A 26,541-nucleotide genomic window follows, 5' to 3' on the forward strand; every position below is an offset into this window, starting at 1 on the left:
ATCATATAATATAACAATATCTTATCATTGCTATTGACCTCTTCTAAATGTAAAGATAGCAATAACATTTCTGGATTTTTAGCAACATTATATTGTAATATCAAAGACATTTCAGCACATATTCTAGACCAGTAGTCTCTAGCCTTTTGGCAAGTCCACCACATATGAAATAGAGAACCTTCATGCTCCTTACATTTCCAACATTTATTCGATAACTGTTTGTTAGCTATGGCTAATTTTTTCGGTGTTAAGTGCCATCTATACAGCATTTTATAACCGTTCTCTATAATACTGGTACAAGTTGATATTTTTAAGGTATTTTTCCATAATTGTTCCCATGCTTCCATCGCTATTTCCTTATTACAATTTATGGCCCATTTTACCATTTGCACCTTGACTGTTTCCTCTTCTGTAAACTACTTCAATAACAACTTATACATTTTAGATATTGCTTTACTATTATCCCCCAATAATAACTCCTCTAGTTCTGAATTTTTGCTTCTAAAACCATTCTTTCTATGTTCTGAATCAAATAAATCTTTAATTTGTCTATATTGTAACCAACCATATTTAAATGGCAACTCCTCGTTTCGCTTAAGTTTCAACCCATCATTGTCTAATACTGTTAATTCTTTGAGGGTAAGCCATTCCTTTCCCTGATATTCCATATTTGGGTTAATTACTTCAGCTGGAACAATCCAAAGTGGTTTCTTTAGTTCTATAAATTTCCTGTACTTGAGCCAAGTTGACAATAGATTCCTTCTAAGGTAGTGGTGCTGAAACATTGCATCCATTTTGTACTTTTCATACCACATGTATGCATGCCATCCAAATAATTTATTATATCCTTCCAACATTAATAACTTGTGATTGGTCAAAGACACCCAGACACTTTATTGAATTTATAAAGTTGACTGCAGAGTGATTTTTTTGGTAGTATTTATTTGTATCCTCCTGGCTGTGATTTGACCACTTTGTCTTTTGTTCTGTGTTTGAGTGACAGGCACATCCACAAAGGGGCACAGTTCCAATAAAATAATTATAGTACTAATTTTTTTAATTGATTGTTGAAACGGAATATGTGGAAAGGAAAAGAAGGAATTTATTTTATGGCTTATTGATTTCTGTAGAAAAAATGTATGGTCTAATCCTATATTTCTTCATACCCTACTTTCCTTCTCCATGGGAACTCCGAGCAGCTTACAACATGGTTCTTCTCTCCCTGTTTTATCCTCACAACAACAACCCTATTTGTTTGTTGGTCTAACAAGATTTATATCCCCCTTTTCTGCCCTCATATGGGCCATCTAGGTGGCTAACAAATTAAAACATACATAATAAAATCACATTCTTAAAACTAATGTCCCCCTTCCCCACTGGCGGGTGGCCAGTTAGAGAATCCCCTTGCCATAAGCCTTGCAGAACATCTCTGTCTTACAAGCCCAGCGGAATGACAATAGGTCCCACTGGGTTCGAGTCTCCAAAGACAGAGAGGTCCACCAGGGCCAAAAAAGTCCTGGCCCTAGTTAAGGCAAGGCGAATTTCCTTGGGGCCAGGGATCACCGGTGACTGTTTTTCTGCTGACTGGAGCATTCTCCAGGGAACATAGGGTGAGAGACAGTCCCACAGTTATGTTGGTCCCATTTCACTCCCTGACCATGAGAATCAAGAATCTTTTGATGATGGAGCAGGAACCAGCATAGATCCACTTGGAGGGCAAAGCCCCTAAATGTGGGGATTTATTATTTGTGCTGCTCCAAACTTTATTTTGGAGTGCAGACAGGGCTTTTTTTCTGGGAAAAGAGGTGGTGGAACTCAGTGGGTTGCCCTAGGAGAAAATGGTCACATGTGACCATTTTCAAGAGGTTCTGGAATTTCGTTCCACTGTGTTCCAGCTGAAAAAAAGCCCTGGGTGCAGAGCTTTTCAATTTTCCTCAATATTTGTGTTTTAATTTGCAAATAAGGAACTAGGAATGATGAATAAAGAATTGGGAACCAACTTCAGCTTTGTGAATCAGTGGGAGGTTTTTATAGTTCTGGCTGAATTCCACAAACACTTATGGTAAATATGAGATACTTTTTCATGCAACAAAATACATTTTTAGACATGTTTATCGCTATGTTACTTACATACTGGATTATTTTAAGACAGAAATGACATCCCCTCAACTCCTTTTGAAATGTAAAGTACTACTAATAAACAAGGCTGCCTCTGGTCATGTGCCAAGTACACTTTCATAATGAACACAGATGCCCTTCTCTGTGCATCTGGGATGAGAAAGCAGCATGGGCTGGAGCTCAGAAAAAAATCTCTTTTTAGATATTAATCACAGAGGAACAACATTTCAAGTGTGTTGGTAATTTGTCTGTGTGAACTAATCTTGCATGTGTTCTTAAAAGTCTCAAAGAAGCATTTTTGTAATATTTTGTAATGTTAAGGATGAATTTTAGGTCCACTGCAAAAATGTAGAGGCGGGGGGACAGTTTATTTCACCTCCTGGAATATTTAAGGTTCACAGAAGAGAATTACAGCCCCCAATCCTATATAATCTTTTTTATTTACTTAATTTATACCCCAGCTTTCTTCCCAATGAACACCCAAAGCAGCTTACACCATTCTCTATTTTTCCCTCATACAAGTTCCATTAGCTGTTCTGTAGCCCAAAGGGGCTGTTAAAGAAAGAATGATAAGGATGCAAAAATTTTGGAACGTAGTTGTTAATAGTATATTAGGAGTATAGCGCTTTCATATTTACCAGAAACCTTCTTGTTAAATTCTGTAGTTTCAGTTCTGAGACATGATCAAAATGTCATGTTAAATTTGATACCACCAGTTTGGTTATGGACAGTGCTGCTGGTGGTGGTGGTAGAGGTGGTCAAGAGTGCCATTAAGTGCTAGGGCTGTCATGGCAACAGAGTGGTTTGCCATTGCCTGTCTCTGCAACCCTTGTCTTTGTTGGAGCTCCCATCCAACTACTAACCAAGATCAACCTTGCTTAGCTTCTGAGATCTGACGAGGATCAAGCTTGCCTGGGCTGTCCAGGTCAGGAGAAGATTCCCTGTGAAAAGAATGATTGAGATACAGGATCTGATTAATTAATAATGTTGACAGTGCTCCGAAGATTTAAAAATATGACTAAAGTAAATGAAACTTGCAGTGCCATCCAAAGCAGAATTAGGAATCCAAATCCACAAAGTGAAAAGGTGTAACTCTGCTTAAAATGTTGCCATTGGCACCCTAAGCTGCCATACATGCAGAATGAACTTAGTAATGTATTGTTTTGTGTTGTTGCTTATGAAACTTTTAAATACTTTATGTTGTTGCATTCTCTATCAATGTGTAGTTCTATGAGTTTATTGTCATTTGATATTTTTGCAAAAATAAAAAAACTTTAAAACAAGAAATGATTATAGTGATTTCATTAGTTTAATAAAAGCCCCATATCAACCCACATACCAACTAAGATATTACTTATGCTGCATGCTCACAATTTGGACTCACCTGTACACACATTTTTATCCCACACTTCCTCCAGTCAGCTTAGAAGAGTATGCATGAGTCCACGGCTTTTTTTCAGCTGGAACGCGGTGGAACTGAGTTCTGGAACCTCTTGAAAATGGTCACATGGCTGGTGGCCCTGCCCCCTGATCTCCAGACAGAGGGGAGTTTAGATTGCCCTCCACGCCGCTGGAGCGGTGCAGAGGGCAATCTAAACTCCTCTCTGTCTGGAGATCAGGGGGTGGGGCCACCAGCCATATGACCATTTTCGCCAAGGGCAATTTAAACTTTTAAAAACTCCCCCCTTGTTCCAGCTGACCCAAAGTGACGTCAGTGGCCCTGGGAGTATGCATGTACTTTGCACGCGCACATGTGGTACCAGGGGCACCACCTCCCACCAAAAGTTGCCCCCTGTGCTGGCAACCCACTGAGTTCCAGCACCTCTATTCCCAGAAAAAAAGCCCTGCATGAGTCTAACTTTCCCAATGAAGGGCATTGATTCATAGCTGGAATTTTTATGCCACAGTTTGCTTTTCCTGTCAGTTAATGTGGTGACTGCTTTCATTTTAATATTTTATTGTGATATTGATTGACTGCCTCGGTGCCTTGAACAAACAGAAAGGTGGAATATAAGTATCCAGATAAACAAATGTAAAGGAGCAAATGTTCGTTGATTTGACTGGCAGATTAATGAAATTTGATCATCGTGTATGTGTAAGAGAGAGAGAGAGCGTGTAAAAGACAGATTTAATCAATGGAGCTGAGATTTAAAAGCACATCTCTATATTATTTTGTGGTTATTTTGGCTCTCAATTAAAGACGGCCTCTTTTTCAACAGAGAAAATTCCACAAGAGTATCTGTGTTAGTTTCTAGCAGCAAAACCAAACAAGAGTTCTGTGGCACTTTAAAGACTTACTCCAGCGAGTGCTTTTGTCAGTCTGACTTCGCTTCATCAGATGCAAGTAGCGCCCATGCACAGCAGCTAGATTTATACTTAAAAGTTATAAAGCGCTGATGCTACATGCATCATGACAGTTTATGTCACTAGTCTTTAAGGTGCCACTGGACTTCTGCTTTATCTTTCAACAGACGATAATGTTACATTTATTACATTTATCTTGGCTTTCTTCAAGAATCTCCATAAGGAGTCTGTATTGCCGTCGCAGAGGCTTACTAAATCCATCATTCATTAGTCGATTAATGGGCGGGAAAGACTGGTGATCGATCAGGAAAGGCTACGCTCCAACCCGCGCCTCGTGTGCTCGGGAGGAATACTCAAGTCCACATGGGTCCCCTGGGCTTCTCTAGTAGGTCGGCTAGGGCACCCCTGCTCGGAGCTCATGGCTTCTCAGGCTTGCCTCTCGATACTCGAGATTTCCCTTTCCAAGGCTGGATCGGCGCCAGCAGGAACATAGACGCCGGAGCGGGCGCTTGGACTGCCGGCTGCGCAAAGGCGTGGGAAAGAAGGAAGGGAGCCCCTCTCCTCCCTGCCCTCTTTTTGTAGGGAGCTGGGCCGGCCGCGTCCTCTCCGGCTTGCGCAAGCGTCGACGGCCGCCTCTAGCTGCTGCCTGGAGCTGAACGTGAGCCGCGGGCAAGGCGAGAGAACGCGCGGCGGCTGGTAGCTGCCGCGGAGCCCCTTGCCTCGCAGGCCCGCCGGCTCCGAGGAGCGCGCCGGAGGAGTCGCCGCCACCATGCGCCAGGCCCTGACTCAGCCGCGCTCCAGCGCCATCCCCCTCTCCGACTCCATGGGTGAGTCGCTGCGCAGGGCGAGAGGGAAGCAGGCAGGCGGCTGCGCCTTGGGAAGGTGGGCTCCGGGCGCGCTTGGGCTTGGAGGAGAGCCGCAGGCGCGCAGTGCCTCGTCCTTGCAAGGGACTTGGGGCGCCGCCTGGCAAGGGAGGAGGGGAGGAAGAGCCCCTTCGAGGTGCCTTGCAAGGATCGCCCTTGACCCCTTCTGCTTGCTTTGGTTCCCAAGCTCCAGGTAGGGGCTGGAGATCTCCCGGAATCACAACTGCTCTCCATTTTTGGAGAGGAGGGTAGCTTTAGAGGGTGGATTCGAGGGCATTACACCCCGCTGAGGTCCTTCCCCAGGCTCTACCCCCAAAACTCCAGGGATTTCCCAACCCGGAGTGGGACCCTGTTCGGTTTAGCGGACGAGCTGGCTCTTTCCTGTCCCCGCCCCAGTTGCTGCCTCCCCGCCCGCCTTCTGTGCCCAGTGGCCTCGCAGCCGGAGGGCAGCGGGTTGAAAGTCGCCCGCGTTTTGCATAGCTGAGCTCCCCTCCTCTGCAGCACGGGAGCTGTTTCTGTTTATAATCTCGCGACTGGTGGGCCCCGTTTGAATGTCAAGCCCCTTTAGGGCTCCCGGCTCTTCGACTCTACCGGGCCTCCCTGGAGGGCAGGTGGTAGTTCTCCCGCTGACAGACCTTGCCTGCAGATGGGATGCGATCCTCAAGCAGCTTAATTGGATTAGGTCTGTGCCCTGCAGCGCGAGCCACTGTATACTTACTCGGGAGTAAGCCCCAGCAGGTGGGCTCCTTTTCCTAATAAACAGGATTAGGATTGCTGCCCTGAGATGCTGGTTTTGACTGTACAAGATGCTTCTTGGGTTAATCTGAAGTTGCTCCTAACTTGTCTTTTGTGAATAAATAAATAAAAATTGCAGCCCATTCTTAACCCTGTTTGCTCAGGATTTGTTTCTAAGGATGCATTAAAGGTAGCAGCAGCCTTAGAGAATTTTGTCAAGTCACAACCAATGTATGGTTTCCCCAGCAAGGGGATTTCAAGGCAAGTGAGAAGCAGAGGTGGTTTGCTATTGTTTTTCTCTGCAGAGTCTTCCTTGGTGGTTGCCCATCCAAGTACTGATCCTGCTTAGCTTCTGAGATCTGGCCAGATTAGGCTATACCATGCCACCTTCTGTTTGAAGGATACTTTAAGATGCAGAAATAAACTTCAAATCAGTCCAGCTTTTAAGCCTCTTGAGAGTTTAAAATCATTGGGCAGAGATGGACTCTCCATGGTGAGTTGGAGATGTTGCAAAGGATCATTGAAAACCCAATCTCTCTCTTTACATTCTGGCACATCAAATAGGTCAGTTATTCCAAAAGTCAGTTCAGTTCCTCGTGTTTCCTGCTGGCTGTATGGTAGCGTTTTTTAAAAAGAAAGGAACGTAAATTTGACCATGTTCTACCTCCTCCCCCAAGACAAGTTGAATGGGCTAATTCCTGCCTGAATGCCCATATCTCACGGGAGCTTGTGATGACATGCTTGAAGGTGAGCATCCATGTACTTTCTCCAACAGCAGCAGAGAATTCCCGTAGTAACTTCCGCAGTGCAGTATCCCTTCTGTGTGCTGTTTGCCCCCTTATGGGGGAGAGGATTATTAAACAAGGTGCTGGACCAGACGGTTTTTACATTTCAATGAAATGCAAGTTCTTTTGAGGTAAACTTTGGAACTTGGAACGGGCCATCCTTATGCAACTATGTACAGCTTAGCGTAGGTATTCCTAGATACGCTTTCTGAAGCATCTCTCACTGTTTGCTTTAATATAATTTTGTTTTCAAAGGACAAAACTAGACAGAAGATTTGTGCATTCACTATGCTGTCCAGTAAGAGAGAGTGCTGGATTTTTTAGCCTTTTTCTGAACTGGGAAGGCCATAGCTGAGAAGAGGCAGCCTGAAGGTCTTTGTGATGCTAGTACAGTCCTGCATAACTTGTGACCCACCAAGCTAAATGTCAGCCACTGGCTATGCGGGGTACCGTTGAAGCAGATCCTACCCCTATCATATGACTCCTCTGAGAAAAGTTTGTTTTTACTCTACCTTTCTTCTTGGCTAAAGTTTGAAGCCATCCTCCAGTCTAAGGAGGGAGAACTGCACTGGAGGAAGAGCCGCTTAAATTGGAAGAAGGCTCCTTAGATCAGAGGAAAGCTACTTGGAAGATGGTTGGATTCACCCCCTTGACAAACAACCCCTTCTTTTGTTGCTCCCCACAAAGAGCAAAAAAGCTGACCCAGGACATTAATTGACAGGGCAGGTTGGTTTAAAGCACTGATTGAAGCCATGGTTTAAGTTGCCACTCAAATAAGTTGTAATTGTATTCAGTGGGGCTTCTTTCTCAGTTCATAAAATTTCAGCCATAAGGACCCAAGAGCCAAAGTATGGACCTGCAGGGAGAAGGCAGGTGATGTTCTGCTTCAGGTGTTGCTGCTTATATGTCCTAAGCAGAGTTACACCCTTCTGAGCCCATTGTCTCTGACAGATTTAGAAGGGTATAACTCTGCATAGGACTGCACTGCAGAGATGGAAGCAAGTATGAAAGAAGGGATTTGCCTTTGGCTTTCCCTATTCACGTGCAAGGTCACTAAGCTAGATCACTTCCTTGCAGCCTGAGCACCCTGAGCTTTCCACCAGCAAAGACTGGTAACTTTCGGGCAAAATGGCATTTCTTCGTGTCCGTGTTCTTTGACTGTTCATTTAGATATTCATACATGACCTGTTGTGTCATATTTATGATGCTTGACTTCAGAAGCCCCTGGATGTGATTGCAGGGCATACCCGTGCAGAAGATGAATGGATCTGGGTCAACTCAGTGCCCGGCTAAGAGAGCTCCTGGGAATTCTGTGCAAACCACCTTAACTTCCATGAAAGTGGGGGACAGGGAGAATATTAATGCAATAAAATAAGTTAAAAGGCAGGTGATACTGCTCCTGGTTTGTTGCATTACATTGTTGAAGCTTGCTTTTTCTCAGTGTGTTCTCCAAAGAATGAAGGAGTGATCATGTACAAACTCTTTAGCACCATGATCTGCACCATGGTGTTACGCTGCCTGCCGAAGCTTTTCCTGGTGATAGATCAAGATGGGTAGCCATGCTAGTCTGTCTCTAGCAGTAGAAAAGAACAAGAGTCCAGTAGCACCTATAAGACAAACAAAATTTGTGGTGGGTATGAGCTTTAGCGAGTCACTGCTCACTTCTTCAGAAGCTTTTTCAGGCAGCTGTATGCTCCTTCACTAAAACTAAGGGCCAGTCCTATCTTTACCTCACTGGCACAGGAGTTGCTTCAGAAGAGCCAAGGAGGCATCACGTTTATGTCTGTTTGGATCACCCCTTTGGAAGTTGCTTTCATCATAGAAGGATGCTGTGCTTGGAACCTCCTAATATTTTGCGGAACATTTTGTTCAACCATTTGCAGTTGTCCACTCCCCCATGACGGTTATTTTGTTCTTGCACCATCTACCTGTTCTCTAGATTCCAAAAGTGCCAGCCAGTTCAGTGAGGCTGGGGACCCTTGCTTTAACTTGTGTGTATCTGTTAACATTCAGATTTAATTTTAAACCAGGCTATTTTCATAATAATAATAGCAACAACAACATTCAATTTATATACTTCCCTTCAGGACAACTTAATGCCCACTCAGAGCGGTTTACAAAGTATGTCGTTATTATCCCCACAACAAAACGCCCTATGAGGTGGGTGAGGCTGAGAGAGCTAGAAGCTGTGACTCGCCCAAGGTCACCCAGCTGGCTTCAAGTGGAGGAGTGGGGAATCAAACCCAGTTCTCCAGATTAGAGTCCCATGCTCTTAACTACTACACCAAACTTGCTCTTTTAAAGAGTTTGTTCAAATGATATTGCAGGATTGTTTTATAGTTTTAAACCCTTTGATTTTTATCTACCTGGCTGGCTGTGTGCAATTAGTCTGCAGTCTGAAATGGGTTTTTCAGATGGTATTAGTGTGAACCAAGAAGTTCTAGTTATTTTTTTAATAAAGGAAGCTGCTGGAATGGGCTGAATATTCTAAATCTGGCCAGTTTATGTCTTCTGCTAAATTCTTGGAATTGCCTTAGTTGCAGAAGATTGGACTACAGGAAGGCCAGACTTGACTTACAATGTTTTGGAGGATCAGAAGGCTTGATCTACCCACCAACTGTGCATCTGTTGTCTAGATATGATTTTAGTATCTTCACTGGTCTCCTTTTGCTTTCTCTGGCTATACACACAGCAGCGTTTGGCCAGAAAACGTAATGAGTCAGAACTGACTGCTGCCGCTATGGAGCATTCAAAGGACAAGCACCAAAAAACAGTGATGGACAGAGAAAGATGCCTCAAGATGCTGGTGGAACAGTGGCTAATTGGCCAGTTGCTCTTGCTGGTACCCATAGCATGACCTTTACCAGGGGTCATTTCATAGAAAAAGAGCTGCAGGACTCATTAGCATAACTCATTAGCATATGCCACACCCCTTGCCATCACCAGAAGTGTCATTAGCATAACTGATTTGCATATGCCACACCCCCTGACCTCACTTATCCTGGCTTTGGACCCAATCCTGGCCATTCAGGGCCAAAATTGGGCTCAAAGTGGCAAAAGGGGGCTGAAAAGGGGCCCAAAATGGTCAGAATTGGGCCGCTGTTGAGCGGGAGAGTGATCCACCATCCGTAAGAGGCCCGATCCTGGCCATTCTGGGAACAATCCTGGCTGTTTTAGGCCCAATCCTGGCCATTTTGGGCCCAATCCAGGCCAAAATGGGCCCAAAATGGCCAAAAATCAGGTGGACAGAGTCACCTGACATGTGACTTCTTTGGAGAACTACCGGAACTGCGTTCCTGCACATTCCCCCTCAAAATGAGCCCTGATCTTTACCAAGGGTAACCAGCTGGTTGGCAACTGAGTACTTACTCAGCACTGCTGACTGAGGCACCCACAGTTGCCTTTTGCTGCTTTCTGGTAAGAGTGGGAACTGCCTGTGCCCCCTTGATGGTAGTTCCACCCGGCAACTGATGTAGTGCAAGCTGAGTCTACACTCAAGTAAAAAGAAGTGGAAGAGTGGCTTTAGTAATATGAACCAGGAAAAGTCTAGACTTTGGGATGCCACAGTAGGCTTGCAGCTCACCAAACCAAATGCTTTCCCTCTGATGGCAGCCCACCCATGGTTAGGGTATCATAAAATGCTCTGGTTTTGCAGCCTGCATGCTGTTGACATTGTCAAGCGTGGCAGGGAGTAATAGTTGATGTTTTATTGTTTATATGCTATTGCCCCTTTAAGACTGAACTGTGTGGCATTCTGGCAGTTAGAGATGACAGCTAGTGGACTTCAGTACTGAAGTGATGTTAGTTCAGACAGTGTTTTACTTCATGTTTGGTATGTTCTTAAGAAATAAAAGTCAACATTTACTACACTCCCTGCCTTTCCCCCGATCGGAGTGTAACATTTTGGCAAGCCAATGAGGAGAGGGTATGAAGCGAGAGGCTTTTATCCTCCAAGAGATGAACCTACAACGCTGTGAGATAAAACAGAAGAAATGCCTTGTGAAAGAGTGAAATGGTCAGAAACACCATGGCTCACAATGGCCATTTCCACACACGATTAATAATGCACTTTCAATGCACTTTCGCCATCCTTTTGAAGTGGATTTTTTGTTCCACTCATGGAAAATCAGTTTCAAATGTTCACTAAAGAGTATTGGAAGTGGATTATCCAATGTGTGTGGAAGCAGCCAATGAGTGTGAAAGCCGGCTTATGGAGATGGAAGGACTTTTATATCAGCAAGAGGAACACTTGAGGGAGGTTTATGACTTTCTAGACCTTCCTTGGGAAGATCATTGCAAGCAAGAGCGACTGTGCCTTTCTCGAGCATATAGTGTAGAATCTGAATGGAGCAGATCTAAGAGAATTAGGGGATGAGGGGATGTCTCTATTACTGATACTGAAAAACCAGATTGGAGAGTTTAGTACTGTAGCCAAGGAGGCAGCACCACAGAGGCAATATACTGAGGCAGTAAAATTACTTGAGGGACAGTCTCAAGAAAAGGTGGAAGCTGTAGACAATAAAATGTTGGTGAACAGGAAGCTACCTGCAGCACTGGAATCAAATCTGTAAGAAAGATTTCAAGATATGTGGGCAAATAGGCAATCATCAGCACAGAGAGTGGCTAAGTTTTAACAATCCGTCCTAGCAGATAGAAAATGGAGTTTTTTTAAAAAGGATACAGAGAGGCAGATTATAAAAGCCATCATCAAAGTAATTTCTTCTGGTCTCAGGCTAAGGAATTATTTGGAGGGGAAAAGGGATATCAGTTTAGCAAAATTAAGGCACATCTTGAGATCTTATTAACAGGGAAAAGAGGCCACTGAACTGATTGTGGAGCTGTTCAAAGCATTACAGGAACTCCAAAAGACACCCCAAGATTTCCTTGTCAGATTGCTGGATTTGAGACCAAAAAAAAAATCCCGTTTGCCTCACAAGAGGCAAATTCTGCCCTAAAATATGACACTGTCTTGGTACAAAATGTGCTGCTGCACTTCTTTCTTACAAGATTAAAGGTAAAGGTAGTCCCCCTGTGCAAGCACCGAGTCATTGAGCCAGGTACCTGAACCCAGCTTCCACTGGGATCGAACTCAGGTCATGAGCAGAGCTTGGACTGCAGTACTGCAGCTTACCACTCTGTACCACAGGGCTCTCTTCTCTTACAAGATTACAGAGTGATAATGTTAGGATCACGATGCAGCCTCATTTAATGACAGCCAGGTCACAGATGATACCTTGTTTGAAAAGCTGGACCTGGCGGCCAGTGAAGAAAGCGAGAAACAACAGAAATGGGGAATTGGTACTTAGGCAGAGACCAGGAAAACTCCACTCTACAGCATTTGTATGTAGAACCTCACCCGGAGACAAAAGCTGTCTCTTCATTTACCGAAAACCGCAATCTCTTGTTGACAACCATAAGGGAACTAAAGGCCAGCATGAAAGAAATCAAGGGTGCAAAAGCTGAAATTAATCTTTTAAAACTAGCTGTTCAGAATACCTATACTCCCTATAGGGGCAGAAGAGACCCTTCCTGCCTTTCCCCCAGATTGTAGTGTAATTCAAGCATGCATGGCAGGCCATAATACATGGTCGGAAGGCTCTGTTTAGTTTGTTTAGGTCACAATTTCTGCAGGCCTATTCTAGAAGTATTTTTATTGTAAAATTTCTAGGGATGCTTCATAGGTTTTGTAGCCTGTCTCTTGAGGACACTACATAAGAGCATAGCCATGTCCTTAGGTGGCTCCTCTTTGTTTCAGTAGGGCTCATGCAGGAGAACTTCCCGAGGCATTGCATCATTAGGCAGCAAATCTACAGGCTGTGAAAGTTAGCAGTACGAAAGCAACGAAAGCATAGTTCTTGCCTTCTTACTGGAATTAGAGGGTTAAAATGCACCCACTTATATGACCCAAAATGGAGAATCTGGACACAGCCAGGTAAGCATGGGAGTGGGTAAACTTTGCTTCTCAGTGCTGATAGAATTAGCCAATTCTTGTCTGTGTGTGTTTTAGGGTCTTTCAATAGAAGAAAAAGGAATTCCCTCTACGTAACGGTGACTCTTCTCATTGTGTCTGTATTAATTCTTACGGTTGGTCTTGCTGCTACAACAAGAACCCAAAATGTGACTGTTGGAGGTTATTACTCGGGGGTTATTGTAAGTATAGAACTCTTAGGTAGGTCTAGAAGCTTTGTTCCTGTGAAGTCACAGCAAACCTTCCAAAAGGATGACCCTGTCTTTAAGTGTCCACATCTGTTTATTTGCATCTTTTCAGTGCTGCATGTTCTATTTATGTAGACACATTGGTTCACATGTGTGTAAATCACTTCCTGTCAGCAGTACAGTGACTTGCATGTATGGAGGGACTGTCACCAAAGTAACACCTTGGATGGGAACCTCAGTATCTCCTTGAATCTCTTCAAAAGCCAAGCTTTTCAGCGGAGTCCATTCTTATATTCCTTTGCCTTTCGTTTGGGGCTGGTTCACTGGAGCGTGGTTTGAGTTCTCCTCACTTGGGTACTGTACACTGGATGAAGAACCGCTGGATGTCTAAATAAACTCCACTGCAAAGCTTGAGATAAAGTGGAAATTCTTTCTGTGGTGTTCGATAGGTGATGGTTCATTTACACAAGCAAGAGACATTGAATGAAACATCAACGAGTGATGAATATGCATGTCTGAATTGTCACAAAGACTGTATTTCTCCGATATTCCACTTGTCTTGTTGTAGTCACCATTATCATCGGCTAGACAAATTGATTCATGGGAATGCAGAAGGAGGACGAGATCTTCCTCCTGCAGGACTGAGCCTGGAAGACTTAAGGTCTAATCCTTTTCCAACCTGGGGCACATTTTTCCTCTGTTCTCATCTAGCTAAAGGAAGTCCTCTTTGCCTGGAGATAAATTGGATCCTCTTAAAACATGCTCTTTTGCTGCTAAACCATAAGCATGGGAGATGTCAAGACAGGAGTATCTCTTTTGAGTCATCAACGATTCACACCTGCAGCTAGATCATTCATTTTACCCAGTGCTTGATGTTTTTTGGTGTGACCTGTCTGCAGTGACAATTATACTGTCTGAGTTCATGGGGGGCAAAAATGTGTAGCTACAGCAATTAATCTTTGACAGCCAATTTATACATGCAGTTCTACAGTTGATGAGTGATGAATGTTTATATGTTGACACACGGGGTGACTCAGAATGTGAAAAGAGGCCCTAAATTACATTACTGAAATAGACACTGGACTTGGTTCATGTGTGCATGTATAACACTTGATTCATCCACCCTTGCTTACTGTGCACTTGAAGGGTAGCAACAGCACATATGCGCTGAATCCATGAAAAGCATTGTGATTGAAATGACATGAGATTGAAAAGTTCTGAACCTATCTGTGATTTGTGCATGCAAGCATCCATGGTGTGGCAAGCATAGAGTGATGTGTCGGCATGTATAGGCTGCTTAGCTGCTGGACTTGTAGCCCCATTGCTAGGTCTTCATGCCAGCTGCTTTGTTTAAATGAACTGATTGAAAATACACAGTGACCCAAGATAGCTTTGTGCATGTGAGAACATACTCATCCACTGGTGGGTTGTCTTGTGCATACTTGGAATCGTAACTGCATTCTCCTTGCAACAGAGATGTAATTTGCAACAGGTTATTTCCATTCCACTGTTAGCTGATCAAAATGATTTTGCTCTCATTCCTCAGAGCTGCAGAGGGAACCACCAAAAGCAGTCCTGTTCAACTGTCAGTAGAAAGTCAGGGTGATTCCCCCCCCTGTCTGCTCCTCAAATATCAGTGCATGCAATCCTAAGCCTCGGCTGCAACAAGTGACATATAGGATGGCACATGGTAGATCAAATAATTTTGGATTAATTTGATCCATTACAATTTCCTGACAAGGTATGAGATTCTGTACAGTGCATTCTAAGTTACTGAAAGACATCTTTGAGCTAGTCATGTGCCTTTTTTAAGGTATGTTTTGGCCCACATATGGGCCAGTTCATACTTGCAAGAGTTCTTGTTCCCTGGGAGAAGGGAGCTTTAATTACTGCTTTTATTTTTGCAGCTTAAGCAATTGCTCATTCAGTTTTTGTGTGATCATAATTTTGTAAACCTGTCCAAGCAAAAAACCTGCTAAAAATTGAAAATTGATTCAGGAATGCTGTGGCCACCAAAAGTAAACAGGAAATAACTAAGCCGATAAAGGAACCAGCTGTAAAACAAAAGAGCAAAGTTTAAAAGGTCAGTAGCCTTGAGAACATTCAATATTGCCTTTCAATTGCAAAAAAATGGCCATAAATCAAGTCTGAAAGAAGCTGAGAGGACAACAAGGATAACACTAAAAATACATCTGGTTGGGAGCAGCACTGTCTGGATTCTTTACAAATTCAACCAACTATGACCAAATGGGTAACCTGGAAGAAACTTTATTTTCATCCTGACCCTATCCTCTCTTGTGACTGTTGAGGCTGGAGTAGAGCATCACAATATGTACAGGGTCATAATGCACTCCAACTTACTTTCCTCCAAAAGCAAAATGAAAACTTGAACCTATTGTGGCAGCTCTTCGCTGACTTAGACCTATGTTGGCACAGCTGCATGACAGCTTTTTTGAGCCTTCTTTGGCTTTGTTTATATGTAGGTTCATTTGTTTTAATCCATTTGCATTGGTGCTCCTGTATATAAGGGCTGCCCTCGCAACTTTTGGTGCAGGTGATAGGGGTGTACTTCCAACACTGGAATGGTGGGGGGGTTGTATTGGAGTTCAATCCTATGTAGAGAAGGAATCAGGCTGTTAGCGTCACAGCTGTTACGCAAGGTGTCCAATGCCTGCCAACTACATCCATATGTAGTCACAGTGGAATTCAGGAGATGAAAACTCTGCTTAACAGTAAAATTCTCTTTTTTGCCTTTGGCTCAGTTGGCAGCTTGCTTTCAGTTATCTTGAGCTAGTCATATTAGTGTTTGCAAGATCACTGCTGAAGCTGTCAGCCTCATAATAACCATATATCCATTCATTACCTACTTTGCGAATGATACAGGGGTGGCCAAACTGCGGCTCGGGAGCCACATGTGGCTCTTCTAGACATATTGTGCGGCTCCTGGAGGAGTATCGCTGCGGCCATACATTTTATTTTAGTCTAGCTTATTTCCCTCCCTTCCCTCCTTTCTTTCGATGTCTTTCCCTCCCTTCTTTCTTTCCATGTCTTTCCCTCCCTTTCTCTTTTTCCCTTCCTTCCTTTCTTTCCATGTCTTTCTTATTTTCAGTCAAAATGTTGGGGTTGCCAGGTCTGACTCAGAAAATATCTGGGGACTTTGGGGGTGAAGCCTAGCAAGGATGTGACGTGACTTTTGAGATGTCACTTCCAAGTCAAAGGCCAGGTGATGGCTCTTCCCAAACTCCACCCCTTCCGATGATGTCACTTCCAGCATACTGCACCAAAACCCCCACCCCTTTCTGTGATGTCATTTTCAGGACTCTTCCCCAAACCCACCTCCTCATCTGAAGTAACTTCAATGCATCATGTCTTGCAGCTCTCAAACATCTGACGTTTATTCTATGTGGCTCTTACATTAAGCAAGTTTGGCCACCCCTGTATCATAACATGCTAGCAATAATATCCACCAATAAAAACGTGGAATGCTGTTACGATCCCTTGGTGATCTGCTTATTAATTTTAAAAAAATATTCTCTACTTTGGATTTTAAAGTCTTGTAAGCTGAAGTGTTAGAATGTCAGTCTTGCTTCTGATCTTTTCTCTGTGCTAAGTGACTAAGACGGGTGACTTGCAGTCCTAAACATTGTGAAAATGTTGCCTTTCAGCTTGGTTTGGGGTCATTTCTTGGAATTATTGGATCGAATTTGATAGAAAATAAAAAGCAAATGGTAAGTTGAACAGTTGCAAAGGTATTTGTTTTGTTAATTTTCCAGAATACATCTCAAGAGTTGTGGTGAGTGACCCCCTTTTATGTTGGTCACAGAAACCCATGTGTCTCTTTCATGTTAATTAAGTGGAGCAGAAAAGAGTTTAGAATAACCTTGTCTTTCTCAATGGGAATCATGAAACCTGCTTGCCATTCCTGTCTTCTGTATCCTCCTACAAAACAATGATGGAAACTTTACTCCTTCCCTGGTTTTCTGATCACATACAGATGTGTCACAAAATTATCCCCCCCACCCCCATTGGGCAGAATGGAACAGACTTACCAAGTGATGATGTACACACTATTAATTACAGTTTAGAAAAGGGGTGTCTGGATCTTACCATGGTTATCTCCCATATCAGCCCTGTCACCCCTTTGCAGCATGAATGCAACCATATACTGTCCCTTCTAGGTGGTTCCCCATTTCAAACATTCCTAGAACAACCTAAGCATCAGCCCATACTTATCCATCTCTTGAAAATATTCCCATGGAGGTCTAGAAGTTGGCTTATGGTAAGTTATAGCAGGGCATGCTTCATCAGTACTAGGATTGTATTACAGCCACCCGACATTCCATTCATGACCCTTCTAAAGTGACAGCATGACTTCAAGTTAACCCTTGTGCATGTTGTTAAAGTCCTGGTTTAGCAGAGAACTCAGCAACTACCAGTGGTCAGTTTGGAATACAGTAGACTTCTGGGTTGCAAACCGTGTTATGGAAACATTGTGGTTCTTTGGGAGTGTAACTAGTTGCTCAGCAAAAAGGTCTGTAATGGTGACTTTCCTGAGAGACTGTGGCGTCAACTATCACTTTTTTCCCTACAATGATCAACCACATGGAGTTGCTCTACACAAGACGCTTCGAGGCATGTTTGTCAAGTGTAAGGAGACACAATGTTAGCTGGGAAGCATAGTTTTAAAAGCCTTTAAAAAGCCTTTCACTCTGTCAATTTTACCTCTCTACATGACGAGTGTAGTTTTAAAAGAGAGCTGGCGGAGTTTGCTCCTCAGAAGGTTTGTTCATTTAATCTTCGCCTCCCCAAAGGCTCTGTCAATTTCACCTCTCCCATCTAAAATTGTGTGAGATTGCAACCAGAGGGCAGCGAAGAATAGAAATGGGATGGAGCTGCCTTCCAGAGCCAGGCTTGGACCTGGAGAGGTTACAATGGGCTGAAGTTTCCCTTCTGGCATTTCACAGCCCCTTCACACAATTCCAGTGTACAGCAAAGCCTTTGCCCTGCCGCCAGCTCTGTCTTTTTAAACTACCCTTCCTAGCTACCATTGCATCTCCCAATACGTGTTCTTCAAGTATCAGATGTCTTGTAGAGAGAGACTGATGGAGAGCTGGGTGTGACTTGGAGTGCACTTTATTGACCTTAGGCAACAGTGATGCCCAAGAAGCTGTCTGGTTCTCAATGTGAACTGAGTATGTGCCACACAATCTTTTACTACGTTCATGAGTTCCTTGGCAGACCAGCTGGTGTGGAAGGGTAAAATGCTTCTAGAGCACTGAGTAGCTTCTCTCATTCGCAAGACAACCCAGCATAGTGTTGGATGCCATTTTCTGTAGCAGAATTTCCAATGTGTCCCTGTTCCCCCATGTCCCCTTTTTCTGGCATGGCTTGTGAACTCACAAATGCGACTGGTTTTCCCCTCATTTTTAGAATTGCCAGCAACATTTTGAACAGTGGTCTTCTTGTAGACGACTGGGCTTCTTGGGCTTCTTGTAGATTGGCCCATGTTCATCACTGGGGCAGTCTTAAAGTTTTAGAAATATCTCTGACTAGCTTAGCAGACATTTGCAGAGTTTAGTGTTCAGTCCTCGGTTTGCTCACTCAGAGCAGTCCCAGCTATCTCAAAGGGGCTCAATTTAAAATGTGTGTGTAATACTGCAGCCTTACAGTGCAATCCTAAGCAAAGCTACACCCTTCTAAATCCATTGACGTCAATAGACTTAAAAGGGTGCAACTTCGCTTAGGACTACACTGTCAGTCTCTTCCTGCTAGGACAGGAGAAGGGAAGGAGGGTGTGGGACACAGCAGCTCCTCCTCCTTGAAGATCTCGTTCATTTCCCTTTTTTCTTTTCTCATTATAAAATTTCATCTACACTCCTCATCCATCATTGCTACACTCCTTCATACCTCTTCACAGTCACAAGGTCTAGAAGATTGGCTTTTAGGAAAACAAAAGCTGAGGTTCTTCTGGTGCTGAATTCTGCAGCTGCGCTTTTGTATAACAATCACAAGATTATGGAGCATGCACAATTCTAGGCATATGTAACTTCCTCTAATGAAAACACACATAGTAGCAGGATGTAATATATATACAAGTAGCTCTGGCCTGAATAGCTCAGGCAAGCACGATCTCATCAAATCTCAGAAGCAAAGCAGGGTCAGTCTTGGTTAGCAATTTGATGGGAGGCCACCAGAGAAAACCAGGGCTGCTATGCAGAGGTAGGCAATGGCAAACCCCTCTGGTTAATCTCTTGCTTCGAAATTCCCAGTAGGGGTTGGCATAAGTCAGCAATGACTTGACAGCACTTTCTGCCAGCAGTGTACACGGTGGTTGCTCAATGCCATGCCTTCTTGCTTTTTTCCTATCAGTCTCCTGCTGTTTGGACCTTTTCTTCATGGTTGCTGCCCTTCTGTCATTCTCTTTCATGTGCCATGAAGCAAGATGAGAGCTGCAGCCGACAGGCTCTTTCTAGCTAATACTTAAGGCTTTTCCAAATGTTCTTTTTGCAACCTGGCTTCATCTTCTTTATTTCAAATGTGCAATTCAGCTGCAGTTCTTTTAGTCTGTAGGAATGGAGCATTCATAATAGGAGCTGGGGAGAACACATTCCAAGTGCCACGTCAGGGGAAAGGGGCTTATGCCAGTGATCCCCAGTGTGCCAACAGGTTTCCTGGCACCTGTCCATTTGCTTCTTTCCCCAAAGCAAAAAGCCAGTCCTGGCTTTCCATCACTTCACAGTAGCAGGAGGTGCTTCCGGAGAACCCAGGAGGCAGGGAGCCCCCATTCAGAAGCAGCTGCCCCTATTAAAAGGGAGGGTGCTTGGCATACAGCCTCCCAACATGCCATGCTAGGCCCTGGCAACCACAGCCGCCTTCAGCATTTCCAAAGGATCTCAGGTTGCCTGGGAAGACCTTTATCTGCCTGAGATCCAGTCGGAGTCAACAACTGAGCTAGCTATGTGCATTCAGGTGGTAAATTGTCACCTACGCTCACCTGCTGTTCTGTTATCAGTTGAGACGGCACTTTGCACAGAAATATAACAAAGTAGCATAACATCCTAAATGTTCACAGGGAGGGAGACGACAAAGGGTGAGAAAAGGGAATCTAACTACATAGCACATAGTGCTCGCATTGTGTCCATGTCCATCACAAGAACCTTCTATCAGTTACGCGCTGTGAGTTCCCCTCTGGGAATACTGTTTCCAGGCATACAGAGGCCCAATTTGGATTGGGATTAATATGTATTGAGACTGGAAGGCAACTGCAGTGTTTCAAACAATCAACATTTAATGAACAATAACCAGTAACGGAACAATGACTGCAGTAATCTCTAACTGGCAATAACTGACTCTTTACAGGCTCCCTCAGCTCTGAGAACTAGTGGCTCCGCCCCCAAAACTACAGTGGTTCCAACAGTCCAAACACAACAGGGATCACGGGGCCGAGGGAGAGAATGCTTAAGTCGTTCCCCCATGTTGTTTTCCCAACCTGAAATAGCCACAGGTGGTGCGATTTGCTCTACTGGGGAAACATACATGCACCCTATCAGTACCTGTGAGGCCTCGCAGCAGAGCACAGCTCCCCCTCCTGGTTGATAGGGCACAGCAATGTTTAGAGTTTCAAATTGTTTATTGCTAATCTGAATAGATTTTTTAAACCACTGAATAGTGTCCAGGGAGCAAGGACAACAGCTTTTAGTACAACTGTAGTCAGATAGAATTTAGCTTTCAAAAAAGAAACTTGTGCATGCATTCATATTTCCATTCTTTCATTTTTTAAAAAGTTACTAGTTCTCATGACTCTGCTTTTATTCCCTCCCGCCAACTTAGGTCAAATGATTACTGCAGTCTCAGCAAGGATTCTGGGTATGGTTTCCAGTAGAAGGAGGGTCATTTTTACAATTCCCTGTCCCTACAGAAATTCATACCTTCTTCCCTCCCTCATTCTGGTGCATAAGTTTTCAAGACCTAATAGGGAACCTGGCATGAATTAGCATCGCTGGTGGAATGGACAGGAGAGAGGGAAACGGAGCTCTGTGGTGGGCAGCACATCTTCAGAGCTCTGCTTCCTTGAGTTACAAATTGGAACCAATAATCAGCAAAATGAATGGGAAGGATATGATCATAGCCAGAACATGAACTGAAATGGACGCCACTAACTGCCTGTTTCAGATGGAGCATAAATGCCCCATCCTGTGGGCATCTCGAGAGAGAGGGCATTGCTCAGTCAGTGGCAGAACCCCTGTACTGAGCGCAGAACGTTTCTGATTCAATCCTCCTACGCAAATAAGCCTGGGAAAGATCCTGGAGACCCACTGCCAGTCAGAGTAATAAATTATTTTGGGCTGGATCGACCATTGGTCTGGCTCGGTACCAGGCGGCTACATGTATTTTGCAAGGTTTCTTTGTGGTACATATAAGTTGGGGCAGCTTTGGAAAAGCGGATGCTTTGCAAGAGCTATTGAAGAGCAGAGTGCCATGTTTTATTTATAAAACTGTTCCTTCTGTGGGTGGCAGTTACAGCATGCATTTTATATCGAAGCGGATGATTGCATGTAGTTTTATGTGTTCCACAGCTGGTGGCGTCAATAGTGTTCATCAGCTTTGGAGTCCTGGCTGCCTTCTGCTGCGCTATCGTTGATGGCGTCTTTGCTGCCAGACACATCGTAAGTATGGTCCACGCTGATCTGCGTGCCAGTCAACTTGCTCCTTTTTAACCTGCCAACAGGGCTGTGAGTGTGTGTGCCACAATTCCACATGAGTGCAGAAAAGGCACTGGAGGTGTTATTGAGAATACGGTCTGGTTTCTTGAACTTCTTGATGGTTCTTGGAAAGGAAAAAAACCCTTAAGTTTCTAGGGCATGTGGTTCTGAAAATATGCTTGCTTTTATGTTGGCAGTGCCTGGTAAAATTATGGAAACTGGAACAGGTAGCAGAATAAGGCATCATCGACACAAGCAGCAGAGTTCCAAGGTGAAAGTGGCTTGTACCACATCAGACATGTGGGATGTCATTTTTTTTAATAGAATACCCATCCCCAGTAGTTAAAATACTAAAATTACATATGGCGAGTTTCTACCCAAGCCTGTTGTTTTCTCGTCTGTCCTTTTTTTACTGTTACATACAGGCACATACAGAATGTGATTCCTGACCTACGTTCTGAAGTGGTACAGTCCATTCTTCCTTGGGACTCTATTACCTTCTTCCTCTTCATATGCACAGTTCTAACTTTGAGGCAAGACTTCAACTTTGCATTATTGCTTGCTCACTCCCTACACAGTTAAAGTAAATGATGCATGGTTGTTGTGGGTTTTCCGGGCTGTATTGCCGTGGTCTTGGCATTGTAGTTCCTGACGTTTCGCCAGCAGCTGTGGCTGGCATCTTCAGAGGTGTAGCACCAAAAGACAGAGATCTCTCAGTGTCACAGTGTGGAAAAGATGTAGGTCATTTGTATCTACTCAGGAGGGGTGGGGTTGAGCTGAGTCATCCTGTAAGAGTTTCCCAGGGTGTGGAATGCTAATGGAGGGAGGCTTCACTGTATCCTGAGGAGGTTCTTTTGCATATGGATTGGTACTTGATGTGCTAATCTTCTCTGCAGGGCTATTGTCAGGGATAGAATGTTTTGTTAGCCTGGTGTTTTTCAGAACTGGCAACCATGCTCGGTTCATTCTTAAGGTTTCTTCTTTCCTGTTGAAGTTTTGCTTATGCTTGTGAATTTCAATGGCTTCCCTGTGCAGTCTGACAAAGTAGTTGGAAGTGTTGTCCAGTATTTTGGTATCCTGGAATAAGATACTGTGCCCTGTTTGAGTTAGGCTATGTTCAGCCACTGCTGATTTTTCAGGTTGTCCAAGTCTGCAGTGTCTTTCATGTTCTTTTATTCTTGTCTGGATGCTACGCTTTGTGGTCCCGATGTAAACTTGTCCACAGCTGCAGGGTATACGGTATACTCCTGCAGAGGTTAGGGGGTCTCTACTGTCTTTTGCTGATCGTAGCATCTGTTGTATTTTTCGGGTGGGTCTGAATACTGCTTGAAGGTTATGCTTTTTCATAAGCTTTCCCATCTGATCAGTAATTCCTTTGATATATGGCAAAAACACTTTTCCTGTGGGAGACTGTTTTTCTTTGGTTGTTTGATTCATCCTGGGTTTGATTGCTCTTCGGATTTCATTTCTGGAGTAGCCATTTGCCTGAAGTGCGTGGTTTAGATGATTAATTTCCTCATTGAGAAAGTGCGGCTCACATATCCGTCTTGCACTATCCACTAATGTTTTCATTATGCCTCTTTTCTGTCGGGGGTGGTGATTGGAGTTTTTGTGTAGGTACCGATCAGTGTGAGTTGGTTTCCTGTAGACCTTGTGACCTAACTGAAAGTTTGCTTTGCGGATGACCCAGGTATCCAGGAATGGGAGTTTTCCCTCGATTTCTTTCTCCATGGTGAATTGTATGTTCAGGTGGATGTTGTTGAGATGATTCAAAAACCCCATCAATTCTTCCTCCCCATGGCTCCAAATGATAAATGTATCATCCACAAACCGGAACCATACACTAGGTTTGTGGGGTGCTGATTCTAGAGCTGTTTTTTCAAAATGTTCCATGTAGAAGTTTGCTATAACTGGGCTGAGTGGGCTCCCCATGGCCACCCCATCCATCTGTTCATAGAATTCATTGTCCCATTGGAAGTAACTGGTTGTCAGGCAACCAAAGAAAAACAGTCTCCCACAGGAAAAGTGTTTTTGCCATATATCAAAGGAATTACTGATCAGATGGGAAAGCTTATGAAAAAGCATAACCTTCAAGCAGTATTCAGACCCACCCGAAAAATACAACAGATGCTACGATCAGCAAAAGACAGTAGAGACCCCCTAACCTCTGCAGGAGTATACCGTATACCCTGCAGCTGTGGACAAGTTTACATCGGGACCACAAAGCGTAGCATCCAGACAAGAATAAAAGAACATGAAAGACACTGCAGACTTGGACAACCTGAAAAATCAGCAGTGGCTGAACATAGCCTAACTCAAACAGGGCACAGTATCTTATTCCAGGATACCAAAATACTGGACAACACTTCCAACTACTTTGTCAGACTGCACAGGGAAGCCATTGAAATTCACAAGCATAAGCAAAACTTCAACAGGAAAGAAGAAACCTTAAGAATGAACCGAGCATGGTTGCCAGTTCTGAAAAACACCAGGCTAACAAAACATTCTATCCCTGACAATAGCCCTGCAGAGAAGATTAGCACATCAAGTACCAATCCATATGCAAAAGAACCTCCTCAGGATACAGTGAAGCCTCCCGCCATTAGCATTCCACACCCTGGGAAACTCTTACAGGATGACTCAGCTCAACCCCACCCCTCCTGAGTAGATACAAATGACCTACATCTTTTCCACACTGTGACACTGAGAGATCTCTGTCTTTTGGTGCTACACCTCTGAAGATGCCAGCCACAGCTGCTGGCGAAACGTCAGGAACTACAATGCCAAGACCACGGCAATACAGCCCGGAAAACCCACAACAACCATCGTTCTCCGGCCGTGAAAGCCTTCGACAATACATTAAATGATGCATATTTGTGCAAACTTTGCTTTATTTATATGATTTATAGAGGTTGCAAAAGTGTGGCAGCCTGAATCGCCCAGACTAGCCTGAGCTCATCAGAGCTTGGCAGCTGAACAGGGTTGGCTTAGGTTAGTACTTGGATGGAGACTACCAAGGAAAACCAGGATTGCTATGCAGCAGAAGGCAATGGCTAACTGCCTCTGTTCATTTCTTGCCTTGAAAACCCCTTGAGAAGTCACCATGAATTTATTGTAGCCAGGGCTTTTTTTCTGGGAAAAGAGGTGGTGGAACTCAGTGGGTTGCCAGCACTGGGGGCAACTCTTGGCAGGAGGTGGTGCCCCTGGTACCACTTGTGCGTGTGCAAAGTACACGCATGCTCCCAGGGCCAATGATGTCACTTTGGGTCAGCTGGAACAAGGGGGGAGTTTTTAAAAGTTTAAATCGCCCTCGGCGAAAATGGTCACATGGCTGGTGGCCCCGCACCCTGATCTCCAGACAGAGGGGATTTTAGATTGCCTTCTGCACCACTGCTTGCTGGCAGGTGTAAGGCTGTCTGTTTTGGTTAAAGTGGCTCTCACGTTGCAACATCACTTATTGTGCTGTTCTCTAGCGATTGCTTTTTGGACATGTCTGTACAGAAGAGATGTTAGAGAATCAAGCACGCACAGGGTGTGTAAGGCTGCAATCCCAAAAACTCTTTCCTGGGAGTAAGCCCTACTGAATAAAATGAGTCTTACTTCTGAGTAGACCTCCATAGGCTTGTTCTCTTACAGTGAAATCCTAAACAGAATTACTCCAGTCTAAGATTAGGATCTGCTTAGGATTTCACTGCTAATCAAAATTGATGGGCATATATCTGTTTTCCCAGCTTCTTCCTTTGTGTCCCTCTTTCCTCCAAGAAGCTCATTGGTCAATTAGAATATAATTTTTTTTGTAATTATCTTGCTGCCTTTTGGGGTGCAGTTACCCCAGAAAAGTTTACAGAAGCATTTTAAAAAATCATAGTAAACCCAACCCCTTTGTCACAATGAAAGCAGATGGATGAAAATGTAATAACGTGCATAAACACATTGTTAGATTACTTTTATCCTTGCAATAACCTTGGTTGTAAGACTAGGAAGAGAGAGTGGTTTGCCCAAAGCCTATCATGGCTAAGAGAGAATTTCAACCGAAGGCTGCCCAGGCCAAGTCCCACACTGGGAGCCTAACTGAACGTATGCTGTATGAGTCGGCCCTATTGAGCAGACATGCAACTCTTGGTGGGAGGTAGTACCCCTGGTACCACATGCACGTGCGCAAAGTGTGTGCATGCTCCCAGGACTGCACAATGATGTCACTTTGGGTCAGCGGGAACAAGGGGGAAGTTTTTTAAAGTTTAAATCGCCCTCGATGAAAATAGTCACATGGCTGGTGGCCCTGCCCCCTCCTCTCCAGATAGAGGGGAGTTTAGATTGCCCTCTGCACCGCTCCAGCAGCGCGGAGGGCAATCTAAACTAACCTCTGTCTGTAGAGCAGGGGGCAGGGCCACCAGCCATGTGACCATTTTCAAGAGGTGCCGGAACTCCGTTTCACCGCGTTCCTGCTGAAAAAAAACCCTGATCTCTACTGGTATTAAATTCCACATTTTAATTACTTGTTGAATGGAGAAATACTTTTGTTTTAAAATGTGTTTATATTTTTATTTGAAAATATTTTCAAAACTTTTTAAATTTTAAAAAAACTTAATTTCTCATTTTAACTTTTTTTTAACAATCAACATAATAAAACAGGATAAACAGACAACATTCAAACAATAAAAATATCTAAATAAGTGATAAGTATTGTATGGAAGTTAATAGAATACGAAGTCCGTATACTTTTTCGGTAAGGTGGTCTCTGATGCTTTATGGTTTGAAATGTAGTCTAAATATGGGAACCACTTTTCTAAAAAGCTGGATTGGAAAGTTGGGTTGTTGTTTATTATTAACTGGGCTGATATTTTGTCCATCACCATCATATCCCAGATTTTGTTCTTC

The 26,541-nt window shown here is 43.8% G+C and overlaps 1 protein-coding gene across 3 annotated transcripts in view; it reads left to right on the top strand.

Annotated features, from left to right (window-relative positions):
- Nucleotides 1–5,173: 5,173 nt before the first annotated feature.
- The window catches only part of TMEM255A (transmembrane protein 255A), a 37,909-nt gene continuing 16,541 nt past the window's right edge, over nucleotides 5,174–26,541 (top strand). For all 3 annotated transcript variants that reach the window (XM_054995714.1, XM_054995715.1, XM_054995713.1), the window contains exons 1-4: nucleotides 5,174–5,249; nucleotides 12,813–12,955; nucleotides 16,627–16,689; nucleotides 21,538–21,627. In XM_054995714.1, the coding sequence (XP_054851689.1) occupies nucleotides 5,192–5,249; nucleotides 12,813–12,955; nucleotides 16,627–16,689; nucleotides 21,538–21,627 (354 nt within the window). In that variant the 5' untranslated portion in view covers nucleotides 5,174–5,191. The remainder of the gene's footprint in view (nucleotides 5,250–12,812; nucleotides 12,956–16,626; nucleotides 16,690–21,537; nucleotides 21,628–26,541) is intronic.

This window comes from Eublepharis macularius, chromosome 13 (assembly GCF_028583425.1).
Source record: "Eublepharis macularius isolate TG4126 chromosome 13, MPM_Emac_v1.0, whole genome shotgun sequence".
NCBI lineage: Eukaryota > Metazoa > Chordata > Lepidosauria > Squamata > Eublepharidae > Eublepharis > Eublepharis macularius.